We start from the raw sequence: 21,295 nt of genomic DNA, 5'->3' as shown, positions 1-21,295 counted from the left end.
CACAGACCTTCTATATGTGAAGATGTTCTCTGGAATGTTCTAGTTTCCCCTTTGACCTCAGCAGGATCTAAGTTTGCACTCTAGCTTTACCCAGCTCCCCAGCTAACCCACTGCATGTCTGCATTTTTAAGCACTTTGGAGGGTCTTTCATTCACAAAGGTCTGTGTCCTTTGTGACACAGACCATATTTACAGGACAACAGCCGCTTCCTGCTCATGCCCCGGCCATGAGGTGAAACTCCATCTTCCATCCCCAGCAGTTCCTGTCATGAACAGGAACAAAATGCTGGCCTTCCTTCGCCTCTGATGGGTGCCTGGGTTGCAGGTGGAAGACAGGATATCAGGGCAGCTTGAAGAGGTATCCACAGCCATCATCTGCCATTCACCCAGTAAAGCCAGAGAGCATAAGCATGCACGCTATGGGTGCCCTGACAACACAGGGGACCTGCTAGACTCAGCAGCATTTAGCTAAGGAGGCAGGAGGGCTAGAAACTCAAGGTTGTCCTTGGCTACATAGTGAGTTAAAGATTAGCTTGGGCTACTGAAACCTTATCTCAAAAATGAAAAGCAAGCAACAACAACAACAAAAATACATGAGGGGGTAGGGTTAATGATAGTAACTGGGAATGCTCCCTTAAAGAGTGGACAGTTCACTGGTTCCTTCTGCTTTGCTTCCTGGCCTCCATAAGGTGAACATCTCTCCATACACACTCTGTGAAGTTCCTACCTCCCCACTGCCTAAAAGCCATGGAATCAGCCCACCACAGATGAGACCTCAGAAGCTGTGAGCCCAGCCAAACCATCTTCTGAGTTGATTTGCTCACATATTTCGTCACAGCAACGAGAAGGAATCTAACACAGCCACTCACCTACAAGATGCACATGTTCCCCTCAGCTTGCCAAGACCCCCACCCTCCCTCCTCAGATAGCAAGACTGGCATTGCCAGCCAGCTGGGACATTTGAGAACAATGAGGGTCACTTCAGGAAAACTGTGTGTGTGTAAAAGAGCTCCAACAATACATGACACAGAAACAAAGAGGAAAAACACAGCTGTGGATGAATAATTTTAATACCATTCTTCTGTCAGGAGTTTATAGACTGAGACAGGGAAAATGCCATCAAAGACAGAAGAGCCAAGCCCCACCACCACACTGGCCTAACTGGTAGCGACAGCACAAGCAGCAGCCTCAGGGTTGGAGAAGGCGCCTTTCTGCCTTCCACACCCAACCCCATGAACCTGCCCATTAGACACCAGATCACTCCAGTTCTGTCTGGGAAATAGCCAACCCCACAGGGCACAAATTTCTCCAGGAGCTTCACAAAAGACCCACGCCAGCCTTGAGCCGAAAGTCATTCTGACCACAGAAAAGAACCCTGTATGAGTGACACAAAGTTGAAAAGAAACAGTGCTGGATTGATGGCTCAGACATTAAAGGTGTGTGCTGCACTTGCAGAGAGCCCGAGTTCAACTGCAAGCCCCCACATAGGGCTGCTCCCACTTCCTGTAATGGCATCCAGGGATTCCCCCTTCTGGCCTCTGTGGGCAGCTGCACTCATGCACAGACAGAGGGACACAGACATACACATAGCCACATAACCCATGTCGCAGAGTGGTCCAGAGCTCCAGCTCTGAGTGATTAGACCAGAGCCGCCTCCTGTAGGGAAGAAGCAAGCATGTGGCTACCTCCTCCCTCTTAGCCATGGCTGCAGGCCACATAACATGAGGACCCCATGGTCAAGCACCCAAGGAGCATTTCTTCAGCTTCTGGGGACATTTCTTTTAATCCAGAAGATACCAGAAGTACCCTCAGTCACTGGTCAGGCATGATAAATTGGTATCCTCAGGAAAAAATGCCAGGAGCTGACTTCACTGTATTGGATGGTTCATCCCGATGCATTAATTCTCTGCCCCCCAGCGGCAGTGGGAAGAACTAGCCTTGGCAAGTCTTCGAGAGCTCAACCTCCGCCTCAGGGAAAAGAACTTGTCGCCCAGGACCCTTCGCAGCCCCACATTATCCTTGACACAGGGCAGGTGCTGCCTGGTGACTGGGAGCTGCCCCGTGAACATCTCCCACCGGCCCATGGCATCCACAGCTGCATCTACGTGGACCAGCTCCTCTTCAGCCACTTCTCTCTCCAGGACCTGGATGCATGCACCCAGCCACTGTCCATACTCCTCAATGGCCTCTATTGGGCCCCCGAGTTTCAGCAACACTTCTGAAGCCACCAGAGAGCTCAGCCCATCCTCAGACCCTGGTTCAGGCCCATCAGGGAAGACATGACTCCACGCATCAGGGGTGACGGGCTCTGAAGGACTGGTGACAGGCTCTGTGTCACTCTCGCAGCCCATGCCTGAGTCAGCACTGAAGGGCAGAGTGTCATCTGACACAGATGGTTCCCCAGCCTCTTGGCCAGACCACATCTCCACCATCACTCGGGTCCAAGTATGGAGTCTCTATGGAAAGAGACAGACTGAGGTTGCTGTTTAGCCAGGGAGCTCCTGGGGACCACCCCAGAGTCAGCAGGAGGCTGAAGCCATAAGGGCCTCTGAGCTGGGCCTATCTGAGGACTGGAGTCCAGGTCACAGCTGAGCTGGGTCTATCTGAGGACTGGAGTCCAGGTCACAGCTGAGCTGGGCCTATCTGAGGTCTGGAATCCAGGTCACAGCTGAGCTGGGCCTATTTGAGGACTAGAGTCCAGGTCACAGCTGAGCTGGGCCTCCCAACTCCCAGAGGCCCACCTTTCACAGGCACTCAGCCAGCTAGCTGTTAACCAGCCATTGCCCAAAGATAATTACACGAAGATTATAGTTCATTTGAACTTTGTGTGTAAGCATGCAAGTTGGGGGGGGGGGCACATGTGCATGTAGAGGCCACAGATCAACACCAAGCACCTTGTTTTTTTTGTTTGTTTTTTGAGGCAGTCCCTCACTGACCCTAGAGCTCACCATGGTTAGACTGGCTGGGATTAAAGACACTGTGTGTGCCACCACCCGACTTTTACATAGGTGCCATGGATCCAAATTCAGGCCCTCATACCCCCCTCTTGCCCCCAGCCATCTTCCCAACCCCTAGAGTTAAACTTTGTTTTCCCCCTTTTATTTTTATTTTTTTGTTTGTTTACTGTTCTTGTTCTTTAAAAAAAAAAATTAGCCAGGCATGGTGGTGCACGCCTTTAATCCCAGCACTCGGGAAGTAGAGGCAGGTGGATCTCTGAGTTAAAGGCCAGCCTGGTCTACAGAGTACCAGGACAGCCAGAGCTTTTTAGTTGAGGCCCTGTCTCAAGAAAACAAAAAAGATTTATTTCATGTGTGCACAGATGTGCCTCATGCATGTAGGTGCCCCCAATGGCCACAAGAGGGCATCAGATCCCACAGAGTTGGAGTTAACTATCAGTTGGTGGGTAGTGGGAATCAAGCTGTTCTTAACCACCGGTCCAGTTAAAACTTTAAGCCAAAGAGAAGAATCAACACACTCCAACCCCTAAATGCCACCTACCATCAGCTGTGCTATGACGTTAGCTTCCTATAGTATATCCCCAAATGGGCACCCTGGTGTGACAAGATGCAGCATGTCCCACTCCTGCTGTGAGGCTAGGCTTAAGTTAGTTCTGTGTCCCCTACCAAAATCCCCAGGGACTGTCCTAGTGACACTGAGCAGACTCCACCTCCTGTGACAGCCACGAAGGCCACAGCCCCTCTGGTCCCCATGCCTTGTCCCCAAAAAGGGCTTGGCCACCCCAGGGTGCCAGCTCAACCCCTGGTGTGATCGGACAGCAACTCTATCACAAATCTTCAGGGAGGGACAAACAAGATAACCAGTACAAAGGGACTCTTGCCACCAAATCTGAGTTTGAACCCATGATTTACATCTTCTCAACTCCGTAGGACACCATGACACACTTGTGCACATGAAATTTATAAATTTATAAATTTATAAAACTGGAGGGAGCTCAGCAGTTAAGAGTGCTAGTTATTTTTCTAAAGGACTCCAGTTCAATTCCCAGCATCCACGTGGCAATCACAACTATCTGTAACTCTATTCTCAAGGCATCTGACACCCTCTTCTGGCCTCCATGGGCACCAGGCATACACATGGTACACAGACATACATGTAGGCAAAACATCCATACACATGAAAATGAAAATAAGTGAGTCATTCTCTTTTTTTCCCCTGGAAGACAGGTTCTCACTGTGTAGCCCTGGCTGTCCTGGAACTCACTATGTAAACCATGCTGGCTTCTAACTCACAGAAATTCATTCACCTGCCTCTGCCTCCTGAGTGCTGGGATTAAAGGTGTGTACCACCACACCTGAGCTAAATATTTATTAAAAATTTAAAAAGAAAAAAACCTGAAGGGGTGGAGGCTTCCCGCACTGAGTAAACTGAGCCTAGACACTGAATACAAGCCAATTTTTACACAGGAATATCTCTTCCTTTCACTGAGAACTTTTAACTTGCTTTCAACCAAAGGTGGACTTCAAATAAAAAAATAAAAAGAATTAGGCAGCACTTGTCTTTGATCTCGGAACCCTGAGTCAAGTGTCCTAGTTTGCAAACAAGATTTCCAGCAGGGATAAAGCTGGGGGGTAGGGGGGGACAACACACGACACGTGCCTTCTAGCAATACTACATTCTGACAGCAGAGGGCAGAATCCCCTCACCAGCTCAGCCAAGAGGAGCTCTGCAGCTGTCTGCCCTTCTGAATACCAGCTTGGTATGTGCTTCCCCTTTCTCCCGGGGCTGTGCTGCCTCTAGGTACAGGATCAGTATCCACCAAGGAGCAAGGAAGAAGAAAGAGGACAAGATGTGGGAAGGGGGCCCTCACCTGTGCTCTGTAAACACAGCGCTTCTTGCCCTCCTCCACCCACCACAGCCTGATGTCACTGACACCAGCCTGGGTGTTCCATCTGTCAGCAAGACCTGAAGCCCCCTCCCCAGGAGTGATGGTGCAAGCATGTCCTTTGGCTATCCCATACACACATCCAGGTCCTGCTACCTGTCCCCTCCCACTGCCTCTGGGTGGCTGCCCCACGCCCCACGCCCCACGCCCCACACACTTACTTACCTTGTACCTCTCCAGGAGCCTGAAGCCCAAGAGGTGCTGCAGTTTCCGAAGGCAGATAGGACAGAGGTCCAGGGGCCGCCTTATGGCCTCATCTAGGCTAAGTGCCCCCTGCAGGAGGCAGCGAAGCCATCGACAGCTCCCCAGACCCAGGAGGTGGCAGAGCTCATGGCAGGTAACCTGAGGAGAAATTACACCAGGGCCTTGCCTCACACTCTCAGCATCCTATAACTCCCACCCAGGGATACCTGAGCCAGCTGGCCAACCCTAGAAGTCCAACACCTTGGGTAATAAAGATTACCCGTGTGGGGCAGGACCCACACGGTGCCCTCACCGTATCCTGCTTAATGGCTCTAAGAAGCCACACAGCCTGAAGAGGCTTAGAAGCCGGCCAGACCAGGGGCGAGATCCCAGAATCCTGTAGGTTCATGGCTGAGTGGCCTTAAACACTTGGGGTCTTTGAGCCTTGGTTTACTCACTCTGTAAATTGATGGACTGTTGTGGAATTATCATCTTCAGATGTGTTACATTTGTTTATGCTGTGGAACATTTGTTTTAATGATGCAAAGGTGTGGTGCATTCTTTTATGTTAACTCTGTGAAGCTGTGTTATTGCGCCTGTCTAAGACATCTGATTGGTCTAAAAGAGCTGAAAGACCGGCAGCTGGGCAGAGAGACTGTCTAGCAGCGTGTGAAAGTAAGTGATTGAAATCTGCACGGTACAGCTTACAGCTACTGGAGAGGCAAACTGAATTGCAGAATCTGGATAAATGTCACAAAGAAATGATGACCATGACAGAGTTATAACCAAGAGCAGCACGCCCCTCAAAGAGAAGTTGAGCTCAAGAGTGGGATGTTAGAAAGTTTGAGCTGTGAATGTGAAGCCGGAGCAGCTAGAAACGCAGCTAAACAGAAGCCACAGGCAGGAAGTGGATGGCCTGGAAAATAAGTTAGGAAAACTGAAAGTGCAGTAAGATGACTCGAGGTTAAGGAGAAAGCAGAAAGAAGCTGAGGCTGGAAGTTATCACCAGGGAGATGTTCTCGCTCACAAAGCGGAAAGAGCTCTGGGCTAATGTCTGAGCGGGACAGGCCCAGTGGCAGGTCTTCAGAGGTGCTGGCTCTTCAGATTGAGCTAACTGAAATGGAAGATCTCTTTCCTCACAAGAGCCCTCCTCTGGATACTCAGCTGTGTTACTGTGCCTGTCTAAAATGCCTGATGGTCTAATAAAGAGTTGAACAGCCAATAGCGTGACAGGAGAAAGGATAGGCAGGGCTGGCAGACACAGAATAAATAGGAGGAAGCGGAGAAAGAACAAGGAGAGGAGGACTGTAGGGGTCAGCCACCGAGTAAGATATACAGAAGTAAAAAAGGAAAAAGCCCAGAGGCAAAGGGTAGATGGGATAATTGAAGAAAAGCTGACTAGAAATAAGCCAAGCTAAGGCTGGTAAGGCTGGGCCTTTATAAGAAAGAATAAGTTTCCATGTGATTTATTTGGGAGCTGGGTAGTGGGCACTCAAAAGAGTAAGAAAAACAAACCAACGTGAACTCAAATTTCATGACTCCTTTAAGGGTTTCTGCGTGATGGTACATGCCTTTAGTCCCAAACACTTGGGAGGCAGAGACAGGCAGATCTCTGTGAATTCAAGGCCAGCCTGGTCTACAGAGCAAGTTCCAGGATAGGCTCCAAAGCTACATAGAGAAACCCTGTCTCAGGGAAAAAACAAAGAGTCTCTGCCTTACAGCAAGCCCTGAGTAGAGGGTATGTTACAAAAACAAAAAGCTAAGTTAAAAAAAAAAAAACAGAACAAAACATATATACGGCAGAGTAAACATAAGCTTCCTAGAGCTAGGAAATTTGAATGCAGTTTCCCAAATGCACCTCACAACCAACCAGAGTAGCAGGAGGAGCCAGTGACCAAAGCCACCTGCAGAGGACTATACAGCTTAGCAGTTTTAAAGTTCATACAGTTTCAAAAGGCTTTATAAATGATATGCAGTAAAAGATATTCAGACTGGAAAACCTGTCATTAGGTTCCAGTGTTGTTTACAATGTATGTAGACTTAAGAAAGAAAATGGATATAGACACCCATAGAAAGAAATATACTAAAAAAGTCTTTGAAGAGACAGGAAAAAAGGGCATGTAAAGATGGAAAATACACCAGGAGCCTGGATCCTGTATAGTACTGTGTTGATTTTGAATTTTTGGATTGCTGATGAGCAAAGGACAGCTGCTCAGAGACCTGGAGTTGAAGGAGGGACTGTCAAAATAAACCAGCCTAAATACTTTAGGAATGACTTAATTTTAAAATGGAAGTCAAAAAATATATTTGTCAAATGGAAATTAAAAATATGTTGGAGGAGAGGTTTTGCTTTTGTTTCCATGGGAAATGAGAAGCTGTGGATTCCTTCCAGGTTAGTATGGTTGATCAGGGAAGACCTCCTGACTCTTGACAGGTGCTATATATCAACAAAGGTTACTGCTGGTCTTCCCAGGACTTGGCCATTATCTTAAATTTTCTCAGGGTCACTAAAGATGCCTTCTGCCCACAGACAACAGGAAGCAGTTTGGAGAACACAACATCCACATTCCCAAGAGGGGTGTGGGAGGCTTTTGGTTGTTTGGTGGGTTACAGATATATGTTATCATTTAGGGGAATGTAGTATATTGATATAAATGTAAAGTTATTTTTGTTATATTGTGTATATGTTTCTACTCTTGTTTAAGTTATTGTACCTATGAGTTCATTTAAAAATATAAGGTAGGGGACTGAAGAAAGGGCGAAGTGGTTAAGAGCACTGACTGCTCTTCCAGAGGACCTGGGTTCAATTCCAAGCACCCACATGGCAGTTCACAACTGTCTGTTAACTACAGTTCCAGAGGATCTGATGCCCTCATACAAACATACATGGAGGCGAAATACCAATGCATATGAAATTAAAATATGTATGTGGTAAAGGTCTAATTTTTGAAAGCTCTTATAAACTATTTAGGATAATCAAAAACATAGATTTGTAGTTAGTCATCAAATCTGTAGATATATTAGGCATGTTTTCTATATCATACAGATATCTTTTAGATAAGTGGTCTTCAAATACTTCAAAGACCTGTAAAATATGACATTTAAAATGTTTTGTTAACTCGGGGCTTTTCATGACAATGAGACACATCTGCTCCTGGCAGCACCAATTTACTTCATAAAAGGATGATGGACATCAAAGAAACTCCAGAGGAGTTTGCTTTCACTGTGGCAAGATGAGCCATTTGGACAAGAAACTGCTTTTGCCCTGACTGCTTGACTGAGTGCTCTGCAAAATGGACATGCAGGACCCACAGGAAAATGACTGCTGAACTTTGCCAAAGCAAGACAGGGAAGTCCTTCAAATTTACTGCTTCACTGAAAAGTCTACTAGATACTCTAGGCCTCTAAGCTGAAGATGGATGCCCCGGTGTTGCAGAGGAACTTTGGGTGACTGTCCAGGCAGTCAGAAGTCTCTTGTCATTTCTGAAGTCTTGGAAGTTGCTTGCAATGCACTTCCTGTTTACTCAGGTAATAATATATCCTTCTGGGGTCTTGGATGGAGTTGAAGACTAGATAGTTTTAGTTTCAGTTGTCTAATTATGAAAGAGAGTAAATTAGGTATAAAACTTTGGAGTCACTAGCAGGGCGTTGGTGGCACAAGCCTTTAATCCCAGCACTCAGGAGGCAGAGGCAGGCGGATCTCTGAGTTCGAGACCAGCCTGGTCTACAAGAGCTAGTTCCAGGACAGCCTCCAAAGCCACAGAGAAACCCTGTCTCGAAAAACCAAAAAACTTTGGAGTCACTAAGATGGGATGGATAGTAGAGTATTTTCTCTGAATTTGCTAAATGCAAATGAACTGAATACTGTAAATTAATTCCATTTTTGTTGCATATTGTTTTACTATGTTAAAGTTAAAACCTTTCATTTTGATTTAGACAAAAAGGGGGAAATGTTGTGGAATACTATTTTAAGGTATGTTACATTTTTTCTGCTGCTATTGTTAACAATGCAAAGATGTGTTACATGTGTTTGATTAAATAAAATGAAGCTGGGGTCAGGAGGCTGAGTCAGCAACCAGCTGACAGGAAATGGTAGGGAAGAACCATGTGTAGCTAGGATTCTGAAGTGGGGGCTGAGCAGAAGGACGCCAGGTTTTCCGGGAGATGCAAGTTAGGAGAGGACACTAGCTACTTAGGTTAGCCTCTCTGAGAAAGTAGGATTTCCCCTCAACCTTTGAATCCTGAGTTCTATAGAGGGATAGAGATCTAGATAAAGTTTCCTTTAGTGGCCATGATAGAGCCAGTGCCTGAGGGAACGGAATGTCCCCTGGCTGTGGTAGCTGTGGAGTTGCAGATGCCGATTAGGACAGCAGTTGCTTAAGGGACAGTGCTGTGGTTAATGAAAAACAAGGAACCAGCCTCCTTTTAGCAGTGACTATGCTGGAGGCTCATCTCTCCGATTCTTCCTGTCCCCTGTGCTCACCTTGCAGCACTGAACCATGCCCAGGGCACTGAAGCACAGGGTCCGGCCTCCCTCGTGTGGCAGTGTCTCAGGGTCATCTGCAGCTGCCTCCAGCAGAGCTGGGTCAGGAAGACTGGGCCCGGCCTGCAGGAACTCCCCAGAGAATCGAGCGAAGCTGCACACACCCACTTCTGGGGAGAGGCCAGAAGAAGGGACAGCCATGGCAGAAGGGACCCAGGGTGAAACCATCCCAGCATTCCCAGGAGCCCAGGACAGCCTGAAGAAAAACTTATCCTCCAGCCCTGCCACGTGCAGTCAGCTCTGGGGACCAGCCCCTTGCCCAGGCCCAGTGAGAACATAGCTTCAAGTTCCTGCACGCACATCACCCTGGGGGTGGGGCAGTGTTACACCATGCCCAGCACTAGTGGGCCTTGGGACCACTCTACTCTGCCTCCTGGGCAATAGTTGCTGGGACCTCAGCTCACCATGCCCCGGAAGGAACCTGCCAAAGGTGAAGGTCCAGGCATCATGGGGGTACAAGTCAGCCAGTGTAAGGCCCAACACACACAGTGCATCCCCCGGCTTGTTGTTCTTCAAGAAGGACAGGATGCCATCTGCAGGAAGAAGGCTGGGGGTCAGGGTGAGCAGAAGAGCCTCCCATGGGTCTCCTGATCTATGACCAGCCCCGCTCAAAGCTGGATGCTGACAAACTACATCCCTGGGGAGACCCAGAACCCAGAGAAGCTATATGATCAGCCTGAGAACTATGGGCCTAGCCTGAGAGTCAGGCCAGGGATCTCCAGTGCCAGTCATTTCCTGGGTCTCTGTCTCCTGGGTCTCTGTCTCCTGGGTCATGAAAGCTGATGTGGACACAGCAAGGCCATCACCTTCCATGTAGAGAGGCTGAAAGGAGAGACAGGGGCTGGGAACATTGTCCAGTAAAGTGCTTGCCATGACAACATAAGAGACTGAGTCTGATCCCCAGAACCCATGTAAGAAAGCTGGGCCCATGGCTTGTTATCCCAGCACTCTGGGGAGGCAGAGATAGGTGGATCCCTGGGGCTCACTGGCCAGCCAGTCTAGCCAAATTACAGAGTCCCATGGCAGTGAGGGACCTGTCTCAAAAAACAAGGTTGTCCTCTGTTTACACACATGCACATATTCGCGAGCGGGCACGCAAGCACACACACACAGAGGCAACAAGAACCCAGGAAGGAACAGGCCGCTAAACAGTTACCCAAAAATGCCCACATCTAGCTAGGTCCCTAGGCCCTCAAACAGCAAGAGGGACCTGCAGTTGTGATTACAGGTGTTAAGAGGACAATGACACTGCATTGTCCAGAGAGTTCAGGACAGAGAAAGGTGTCTGAGCCACCAAGGACAGCAGGAGGGAGAAGAGGGAGACCCAGGTGGCCAGTGAGGCCCAGGAAAGCCAAGAGAGTGACTGCAAAGGCAGAGGGGAAAGGACACTAGACAGAAGAGCTGTCCCAGGAAGTCTGCTGTGGACAGGGGCAGAGAAGTGGATGGGGCTGGGAACACCTCCATGAAGATCAAGATGGAGAACACAGGACAGGGAAATGGCCATATTGGGGTCTGCAAGCCATTGCTAAAGAGGCATAGAGCAGAGCCCTCCACAGCCTTTACACAGGTAGACTTCTGTGAGCTGCAGGCCACGCAGGGCTACATAGTGAGACCCTGACTCAAAACTAAGTAAGTAAATAAATACAGTCTCAAAACTGTTTTTTAAAAAAGTAAACTGATTTTGACAGAATATTTGATGTAATGAAAACTATCATAGAAACAATTTTTTCAGTGTTTTTTGGGCCCTGCATGTGCTATACAAGTGCTCTGCTGCTAAGCCATACCCTAGGCCCTCACTGGGGGATTCTAGGCAGGTGCTCTACTGCGAAGACACACCCTAGCCCTAGCCCCAGCCCCTTCTGGGGAATTCTAGGCAAGTGCTCTACCACTGAGCCACACCCCAGCCTTCTTTTTACTTGTTTAAAACAGGTTCTTGGTATGTAACCTACGCTGGTCTCAACTCACTCTGTAGCCCAGGCAAGTCTAAAACTTTAAATCCTCTTGCCTTAGCCCTGCACTACTCCTCAACTGACCTCAATGAACTTTTCCTGAGTCAAACATCTGCTAAGAAAGCAGGGCCAGGAGAAGCCCAGCCCACAGAGCAGTAAATCTGGGCTGCTCCGTAGGCAGAAAACAGACCCCAGAGATACCTCCCTACTCTGCCAGCTGCCACTGGGTTCCACACCCAACACAGTATGCGTACTGCCCTTAAGGGTCACAGAACAGCCCAGAAAAGAATCATGCCTTTGTCATACATGGCCCAGCAGGGGGAAGAGAAAACCCCTCTGAAGGAAAACTATCCTGGGACATAGATTCTCCCAGGAAATGCTTTTCAAAAAAAGCGCCCGACTAGCAACCAAAACTGGCAGGTCTCTGGGCACTGTGGTATGCACCTTTAATCTCAGCACTCAAGAAGCTGAGGCAGGGGAATCATAAGCTGAAAGCCCATCTGGGCCACCAAGCTCCTCTTGTCTTAAAAATCCACAAAAGCCGGGAGGGACAGAGGATTGGCTCAGTCCCAGCACCCTCATGGAGTGCCACAACCTCTTGGAACTCCAATTCCAGGGGAAACCATGTCCTCTGGCCTCTGGCACCTGCATGTATGTGATCTGCATAAACTCACACAAGCATACACATATACACATATATAAAAAGAATAAAGCTAGGAGAGAAGAGGAGATGGAGAGATGGCTTGGCCTTTAAAAGCACTAGCTGCTTTTTGCAGAGGACCTGGGATCAGTTCCCAGCACCCACCAGTGACTCATAACCACCTGTAAGTCCAGTTCCAAGGGGATCTACTGCCCCCTTCTGACCTCAGCAGGTACCAGACACAAAAGTGGCCTGCATACATATATGCAGGCAAACACTTACATAAAAGAAAGTCTTTTGGTTTGTTGTTTTTGTTGTTTGAGACAGTGCTTCTCTGTGTAGCCCTAGCTGTCCTGGAACTCATTCTGTAGACCAGAGTGGCTTCAAACTCACATAGATCCGCCTGCCTCTGCCTCCCCAGTGCTGGGATTAAAGGCATGTGCCACCACCACCCGGCACCCGGCGTAAATAAATTTTTTAAAGTCTTAATTATATAAGTAAGTCAGGGGTGGTCATCTGTGACTGTAATCCTAGCATTTGAGAAGGCAGATGCCAGCAACTCACTGCTCAGTCAGCTTGGTTGACTTGGCAAGGTCCAAACCAGTGAGAGACCCTGTCATAAGAAAAAAGAGTAGAGGGGGATGGAGAGATGGCTCAGTGATTAAGAACACTAGCTGTTCTTCTAGAGGTCCTGAGTTCAATTCCCAGCAACCGCATGATGGCTCACATCTATCTGGTGCCCTGTTCTGTCGTGCAGGCACACATGCAGACAGAACACTGTATACATAATAAATAAATCTTTAAGAGAGAGAGAGAAAAGAAAAGAGAACAAAGTAGGGCTGGAGAGATGGCTCAGCAGTTAAGAGCACGGGCTGTTCTTCTAGAGGTCCTGAGTTCAATTCCCAGCAACCACATGGCAGCTCACAACTGTCTATAACTTCTGGTTCAAGGGATCTGGCACCCTCACACAGACAAAGATGCAGGCAAAAGACCAATGCACACAAAGATAAAAATAAATCTTAAAAAATTTAAGAAAACAAGGTGGACAACTCCTGATGAATAATATCTATGGTTGTCCTCTGGTTTACACACAGGTATACAAACACACACACACACACACACACACACACACACACACACACACACACACAAAAGACCCATCAAAACATTCCTTCCCAGCCAGGCGTTGGTGGTGCACGCCTTTAATCCCAGCACTCGGGAGGCAGAGGCAGGTGGATCTCTGTGAGTTCAAAGCCAGCCTGGTCTCCAGAGCGAGTGCCAGGATAGGCTCCAAAGCTACACAGAGAAACCCTGTCTCAAAAAAAAAAAAAAAAAAAAAAAAAAAAATCCCTTCCTTCTCCAGGGCTCCTTCCTTCCAACTTTTCTTTCCAGAAGGGTCTGTTGCTGCACAGTGGAGTCCCAGGCTGTGCCCCACCCACACCCTGCCTCGCTCACCTGTGTGAAGCTGGAGCCCATCAGTGTCCTGACTAGGTCTTGAGGAGCAGTGGATGGAGGCAGCGGCCACTGAGGGCAGGCACTTGACTCGAAGGCCCAGGAAGAAAGCCTCTGCACAGTTTCGAAGGTGGTCCAGCAAGGGGCAGCCCGCCAGCCCCTCACTCAGATCTAGGTGAATACAAACACATCAGCCTGCTGTGACCTCCTGCCCAGTGAGTCTCACTTGTGCTGGCCCTTTGGGTGGAAAAGGCAGGCATCACAGTCCTGTGTGATAACTCAGGGTCAGGGAAGGCATCTAAGTTGACCGGAAGAGAGCAGCTGGCATAGGTAGAAGCTAACAGGTCCCAGGCCAAGAGAAGGGCAGCCTGGCTAGGGCAGAGGGGCACCAGCTGACAGTGGTGGCCAGGGTACCAGGATCAGGGAACAACCACTGGAGGGAGGGGCATGTGCTCACTGTGTGCTACTTGGATGGGGCACAGATCTTGGATGGAAACAAAGAGTGAGTGGTTTCAGGGTCCCGAGCACTGTTAGAAATGAGGCTGAGGATGTGGCTCAGTTGGTAGAATGCTTACCAAGCATGCACAAGGGTCTGGATCCCATCCCCATCACTGTACACACTGGGCATGGTAATGCACACCTGTAATCCCAGCACTCAGGAGGTGGGGGTAGGAGGGACAGGAGTTTAAGGTCATAATTTGTTCAGGGCCAGCCCAGACTAAGAGGGATGAAGAGATGGTTCAACAGTTGAGAGCGCACACTACTCTGATAGAGGGCCCAAGTTCAATTCCCAGCACCCACTTTGGGCAGCTCACAACTGCTTATAACTCCATCTCCAAGGAGATCAGACATCTTTGGCCTGTGAGAGCACCTGTACTCATGTGCACAAACCCACACAGAGACACAAATACACATATTTAAAATAAGGAAGAGTGGCACTCGCCTTTAATCCCAGCACTGGGGAGGCAGAGGCAGGCGGATCTCTGTGAGTTTGAGGCCAGTCTGGTCTACAGAGCGAGTTCCAGGACAGCCAAGGCTACACAGAGAAACCTTCTCTTGAAAAAAAAAAAAAAAAGGAGAAGAATGGAAAGAAGTGAGTGAGGGCAAAAGACAGGTCCCTAGGCCCACCCTCACCCTCCTACCCACAGATGACATGGACAGAAGGGCATGAGCAGTCTGCAGGCTGAGAGATGCAGGAACCACACAGTGCCTGTGGCACTCAGGTCCTAAGCTCCAGGAAGGAACTGTCAGAGAACCCAGGCTGGTCACTGAGGTGCCATTCGAGGGGGCAGGACAAAGCAGGGTATGTCAATGTCTCAAAAAGTCTGTGCCTTCTGTCCTCCACTACAAAGCTAATAGCCACAAGTGCCCTGTGTGTCCCAGTGCCAGGCAGGGACCTCCTAACTTTGCTATACTGAGAACACAGGGGCCAGCTTGTCCCTCCCACCTCTCCAGCACCTGGCTGAGCCATTTTCTTAGCCCTGGTTGCCCCACTTCCTCTAGTCTCTGACCGATAAGAAGAGCTGGAGGATTCTCTGGAGATCCCTAAGTCCCCTCTGTGCCAGTCCGGTGTCTTCTAAGAGATCATGAGGCCTTCAAATCCCACCTCATCCAGAATCCAGCTCTGCCACCAGACAAGCCAGCAACATCTCCAACCTCAGCTTCCAGCCTTTGAAATGAGTGGTTCCTGCCCTCAGCACCCACAGAGACCCTGAGTACCCAGCACAGGACCTAGGCCAGTGCAGGTTATAACCAGGTCATGGCCAGGACTATGAGCACACAGATAAAATGGGGAATCCTAAAAAGGCAAGCCACTCGGCTCCGCCTGAGTACCCAACAGACCCCAAGCTATTGCCTTCAAGTCACTTCTGCCTAGGGCTATTTCTTACTGGGAGATTCTAGGCAGCTGCTCTAGCACTGAGCCACACCCCAGTCCCTCACTGGGGGGTATTCTAGGCAGGTGCTCTACCACTAAGCCACATCCCCCCCCCCCAGGAGTTCTGATGGCTCCCACCCAGCTCTCATACCTATAGGCTGCAGGTAAATGTGTTTCCGGGCCAGGCTCTGCTTCCGGGGCTGCAAGGAAGCATGGAAGGTTTCGAAATCTTCAGGGGCCTCTGGACGACTCAGGAGCCAGTCAAAGGCCGAGTGGATGAGCAGTGTGCTGAAGAGGGTCCGGTGAGGGTTGTAGGCCTCAGACAGGAAGAGCCTCTCAGATGGAGAGAAGGCTGAGGTGTAGAGCTGCTTCAGGGCCAGATCACGGGAGATCAAGGCATCCTTCAGGGCCCGGGGCCCAAAGCTGAACTCCTGGGGTGGTCTGCACTGCAGCATAGTGTGTGTGTGGCCCCTGGCCACTCCCTGGAGCTCCTTTTCTGGCCCATGAATCTCCCAGGGGACAGCCACGGTCTCTTCTAGAATCTTCCCTCAGGCTGACAGAGTAGCTGCTTGGGGCTTTCAGGGATGGAGACTGAAGAGAGAGATTGTGTGACTCAGTTCTGCCTTGTGCTGGAACTTCTCAGCAAGGCAAGCAAAAACTTGCTGTCACCCTGCAGAAGACAGCACAGGCACATGGTCACTGTTCTGGTCACAAATGACTCTCAGACTAGAGGCAGTTTTCTGTGAACTGGAGTCAGAATGATGCAGTCTACCTCTAGGAGGTAGCATTCACCCAGTCGGGTCAGAAGGGATGCGTGCATGCATGCCCTGCGCCTTCGTGTGTGGTGTGTGCATGCCAGTGGAGGCCAGAGGTTGATGTCAAGTCTATCACTCTCCACCTTGCTCTTGGAAAAATAGTCTCTCCCTGAACCTGGAGCTTATAAATTCAACCAGACTGGCTGGCTAGCAAACCCACAGACATGCCATCTCAGTTTGTCACGTGGGTGTTGAGGATCCAAACTCAGATCCCCATGCTTGTGTGGCAAGTGCTCTACCCACTGACCCATCTCCCCATCCCAGAACTGAGCATGATGGCGCGCCCTATTTCCTCACAGAGCTGTATTTCCACACAGTCCTCAACTCTGCTTTGAGCCCTCGGAAGCGAGGGTCATATAAGGAAGCCTCTACCCTTCAAGGCTAGGAGGGCTCCTTTAGAAAAGCCAGAGGCTGCTATCCCTGCCATTTACAATCTTAAAACACATCCTGTTCCCCTAGGAAGGTGGCCAGACCCTCCCCCAAACCATAGGCTTTCTTTCAAGCGCCCTGGTGCACCCAGGGGCTGTCTTCTGGGGAGGAAGGCAGCCCAATGTCTCCCCGGTCCTGGTTTCTAGAATATAAACAAGGCTCTAAAACACAGATCTAACAGACCAGAATCAGCATGCACGTGGGACACAGCAAATTGTAACTGGAGGCAAGCAGACAGGCAGAGGGGCTGCAAGCAGTGGTAGTCGCTGTCAACCAGAGCCCTCTCTGGGAGTGAAAACTGGCACGTGGGTACTTCAGGCTTCCTTTTGCATCTCAGAGTGGTTGGCTCAGGCAGAAACATAGGGTGGGCAGGTGTTGTTTGCCTTCTCTGCCCCAGCATGGTCAGCTCGCAGAGGGGAGGAGGGGCGCAACCCCAGAGGCCCTGCAGGTGCTGAGCACCTGACTCCTCACACATCTCACCAACCTATTTTTGTTTCCAGATGCCAATCACACCACCTACTTAGACTCCTTGCTCTGCCCCAGACCTGCTCACAAACACAACACCCTAAGCTTAAGTCAATTAAGCCAGGTTCAGTGCTTCTGAATTACCCCTCAAGGTTGTAGCTACTTCATCCTTTCTTTCTGTGTATTGCTCTCTCTGTCTCTCTTCCTCCCTCTCTCTGTCTTTCAGAGCTAGAGATGGAATCTGTGTCCTAATGCAGGCTAGGTAAACCCTATCCCTGAGCCATACCTGTAACCCCTCAATGGAAAGTTCAAAGCAGGTGCTTCACTGAGTAACCATGCCCCAGCCCCTCACTGGGAGATTCTAGGCAGGTGATCTACCACTGAGCCACACCCCTAAACTCAGAATTACCCTTTCTGTAACTTGAAATGGTCTATGTGTTATTTCTCTGGAGTAGCCCAGGAGGGTTTACCTCACAGCTTCCTCAAGAGAAGAAAAGAAGCGAGGCCCTGGTATCACAGAAGTCCTGAACCACTCTGATTAACATCCTGTGTACCTCATCTGCCATTCTGAAAATCACTCAGTACCTGGGGGATGGTACACACCTTTAATCCCAGCACTCACGAGGCAGAAACAGGCATATCTCTGAGTTCCAGGCCAGCCTGGTGTACAGAATAAGTTCCAGGACTACACAGAGAAACTTCTGTCTCAGAAAAAAACAAGAAAAAAGAAAGAAGGAAGAGAGGAAAGGAAGGAAGGAAGGAAGGAAGGAAGGAAGGAAGGAAAATCCCCCGGGATCACTGTGTGAGTGAGGGGTGTGTGTGTGTGTGTGTGTGTGTGTGTGTGTGTGTGTGTGTGTGAACATGGAGGCCAGAGGTCAATGTCAGGTGTCCTCCTCAATCATGTTCCATGTTATTTTTGAGGCAGGGTCTCTCACTGAACCTGCAGCTTACTAATTCAGCTAGACCTCCCCCACAGCAGAGCTACAGTTACAGATCTGGACTGTTATATCTGCTTTTATGGGGGTCTAATACCCACTGAGCTATCTCCCCAGCCCAAGACCATTTTTAATCTAACACTTCATTCAACCTTTATGACAAGCTTGAAGTGGTTATCAATATTTACCCATCTTATTGCCAAATAAAGTGAGGCTCAGAAAGGCAAAGCCAATTGTCCTGGGTTGCACAGCTCACTTGGATTCTGACTACCATTTAGTTCCCTCTAATCTTGACTCATGGACCCTCTCCTACCCATAGGAGCATCCAATTCCCCTCTTACCACCACACATACAAGTCAGGGTCTTTGATGCTGCCAAACACTCCAGCTCAGGCAAAGCAACAGGAAATAAGAAGTGTTTGTTGTCAGTGAGACAGGGTCTCACTATGTAGCCCAGGCAGGCCTCCTAAGTGCTGGAGTTACAGGCATGTTCCACATACCCAGCTGATAAGAGCTTGCTTTTTACCAAAAGTTCACTCGTTTGGCCATGTTCATCCCAGTCCCAGCTGTTTAAGGTCTGTCCCCTGCATCCTACTCAAGAGGGCTGCTTGTGTACCCACACACATGCTCAGAGCATCATCCTGACAGGAGTGCCATGGGGCAGCCTCCCCACCCCCAACCCAGGCCTTGAAGAAACAGGATGTACATCAGCTACAGGCAAACCTGGATGGATGTCACATGTTGTATCTGCAAATCCAATACTTGGGTGGCTGAGGCAGGAGGATCACAAGTTTGAGGCCAGCCTGGGCTATATAACAAGACCCTATCTCACAAAAAACAAAAGAAAACAAAAGCGAGACCAACAAGTAGGAAAACAAATGGCATCAGAGCATGATGGGATACTGGGGGGTGGGGACCAAAGGAACCACCTTCCAACAGGAACTGGAGGCTGGTTTGACAGGGTCTGAGTTGGGCACCGGAGTAAGCAAGTCTCGCTGTCCCTTTCAATGTCTTTCTCTGGGGTCTGGTAGCCCGGATGTCTACACAGACAGCATTTCCTCTCAGGCAGCTCTTGTGGCCTTATTCATATTCTGGGGTTCTTAGAAGACAGCCCTATCCCCACTCTTGGCCACTATCTCAGTTTTTCCGTCTTGTGTGTCAAGTCTTCACAAGACCACACACTTCATGTTGAGACAGAAGCTTCAGGAGGAAGTGGTCCTAGCAACCAAACAGCCACAAAAAAAAAAATGCTGCACGGACTGTGAGGGGTCACCCCACCCTACCCACCCATCCTGTCAGCCTTGCCAAATCCTCCTCAGAATAAACACCTAAGCTGACCCTGAGCTGTCCTGTGTCTGTCTCTACGGCAATTTCAGATGGAAAAACTGAAGCACAGAAACCCTCTTGATTGGTCCTGGGTCACAGGGAGAGGCAGGAGGTCTCCTGGTATCCAAGCCATGAACTCCCACCCCAGCATGGTAATGAGGGTCTAGGCCAGTAGTTCTCACCCCGTGGGTTGCAACCCTCATGGATTGCATATCAGATATTTGCATTATGGTTCATAACAGTCTCAGCATAAGGAAGGTTGAGAACCACTGTCCTAGAGGAAGGCTGTCTAGTGATGAGGGGACATGCACCACCCTTTCCCTTCTCTCTCCTGCTGCTATACCTAGATTCCCTCCCTGTGAGGTGCCTCCCTCTCTGTATTGCTCAAAGCCTGGGACAACATGCATGTCCTTGCTCAGGCTCTAGCTCCCCAGAGAGGCAGCTTGAGGTGACCAAGATCAGGTCGCTCAACTCCAGTATACCTGTTTCTCTCTCTCTTATTTATATTTTTATTGTGAGACAGGGATTTATCCTAGGGCTAGCCTCGAACTGGCAGCGATGCTCCTGCCTCAGCCTCGCAGTGCCTAGAATTACAGGCTTGCCTCACCACGTCCAGCAGATGCCTGCCCTTTGGACAAGAATCACACTCTGCTTGCTCCTTGTTATTCTGAAGACGCAAAAAAAAAAAAAAAAAAAAAAAAAAAAAAAAAAAAAAGCCAACAGCTGCAGCCGTTCATTTACTTAAATCTTCACGGCAGCTTTAAGCAGCCCCGGGGAGAAGGAAATGCAAGGCCAGAAACATACTGAGAGGGAGGATAGGGCTTAGACGGCTGGGGGAGGTCTCCCCCGTGCAGACCCCACCCTTGCCTGTGAGCCCCAAATTCAAATCTAATTTCCTTTCAGGCAGTGAAAGGTCCACGCGCCTGAGCTTCCCACAAGTTCGTAGTCTCCCTGCACCAGCTCTTTGGATAGATAGGTGGCCCTACCTTCCTGGAGCTGTGACATCACCAGGTGGCGGTCACTCACACCCATCCCAGACACAGGCTGGGAAGCAGCCCAGGGAAGAGAGACTTCGCCTCTCTGGGGGACATCCCACAATAGCCAGTGTGTCCTTGCTGGGAAATGCCTTCCTTTGGGAGCGTTCCTACAGCCTGATGCCCGCCCCCCACCCTCCACATCTCACGATGTCAAGGCTGTTTGACCTGGTAGCTGCTGACAGGGAGTGGGCACCCTTCCCCTTGGGAACCCTGCTTCTAATTGTCTGGAACCTGACCACCAGCGTGACATGTATCAAATCCTGGTCCCTGGAGCTCACCTAAACCTCTATCCAAGTCCACCCTGTGCATCCCGCGGTTCCCGGCACAGGGACACGCCGCCACCACCCAGACGTCCCCCTGGCTTGCGCTGGCTGGAACCCCCCACTCCGCAGCACTACCTGCATCCACCCTGGGTATCAGGCTCCTTCCAGGTCCCTTCCTGATCCCCGCGCCTGTGGCTGCTCTCCACGCACCCCCTACCTCGCAGCCCAGTGCCCTCCGGAGCTGCCCCACAGCTGCTTTGTGTGCGGGCCACAGGGACCAAACCAGTCCTGGTGTGACGTCAGCACGCGACTAGGACCGAAGAGGGATCCGGTGGAAAGTGCGAAAGGAGGGCGGTAGAAAACGGTACCACACCCTCCCCAGTGGCGCTCAGACTTCTGATGTCTTGTCTGCTCAGGAGCACGTGGGACACGGACACTCCCAGCAACGTGTGCTTCGAGCTCATTTGATAACCGGAGGAGA

At 49.8% G+C, this 21,295-nt stretch overlaps 1 protein-coding gene across 1 annotated transcript; it reads right to left on the bottom strand.

The window, feature by feature from the left end:
• Window positions 1-1,064: 1,064 nt before the first annotated feature.
• On the bottom strand, window positions 1,065-16,192 carry Amz1 (archaelysin family metallopeptidase 1). Its single transcript, XM_035444798.1, has 6 exons — window positions 15,697-16,192; window positions 13,673-13,840; window positions 10,033-10,161; window positions 9,569-9,738; window positions 5,068-5,244; window positions 1,065-2,455 (listed from the first exon to the last, which is right to left on the bottom strand). The coding sequence occupies exons 1-6, from the start codon at window positions 15,998-16,000 to the stop codon at window positions 1,898-1,900; spliced, it is 1,506 nt and encodes a 501-aa protein (XP_035300689.1). The 5' UTR covers window positions 16,001-16,192; the 3' UTR covers window positions 1,065-1,897.
• Between the last annotated feature and the right edge of the window lie 5,103 nt (window positions 16,193-21,295).

This window comes from Cricetulus griseus, chromosome 4 (assembly GCF_003668045.3).
Source record: "Cricetulus griseus strain 17A/GY chromosome 4, alternate assembly CriGri-PICRH-1.0, whole genome shotgun sequence".
Lineage (NCBI taxonomy): Eukaryota > Metazoa > Chordata > Mammalia > Rodentia > Cricetidae > Cricetulus > Cricetulus griseus.
The sequence above is the reverse complement of the archived record's forward strand: the minus strand, read 5'-3'. Positions and strand labels throughout refer to the sequence as shown.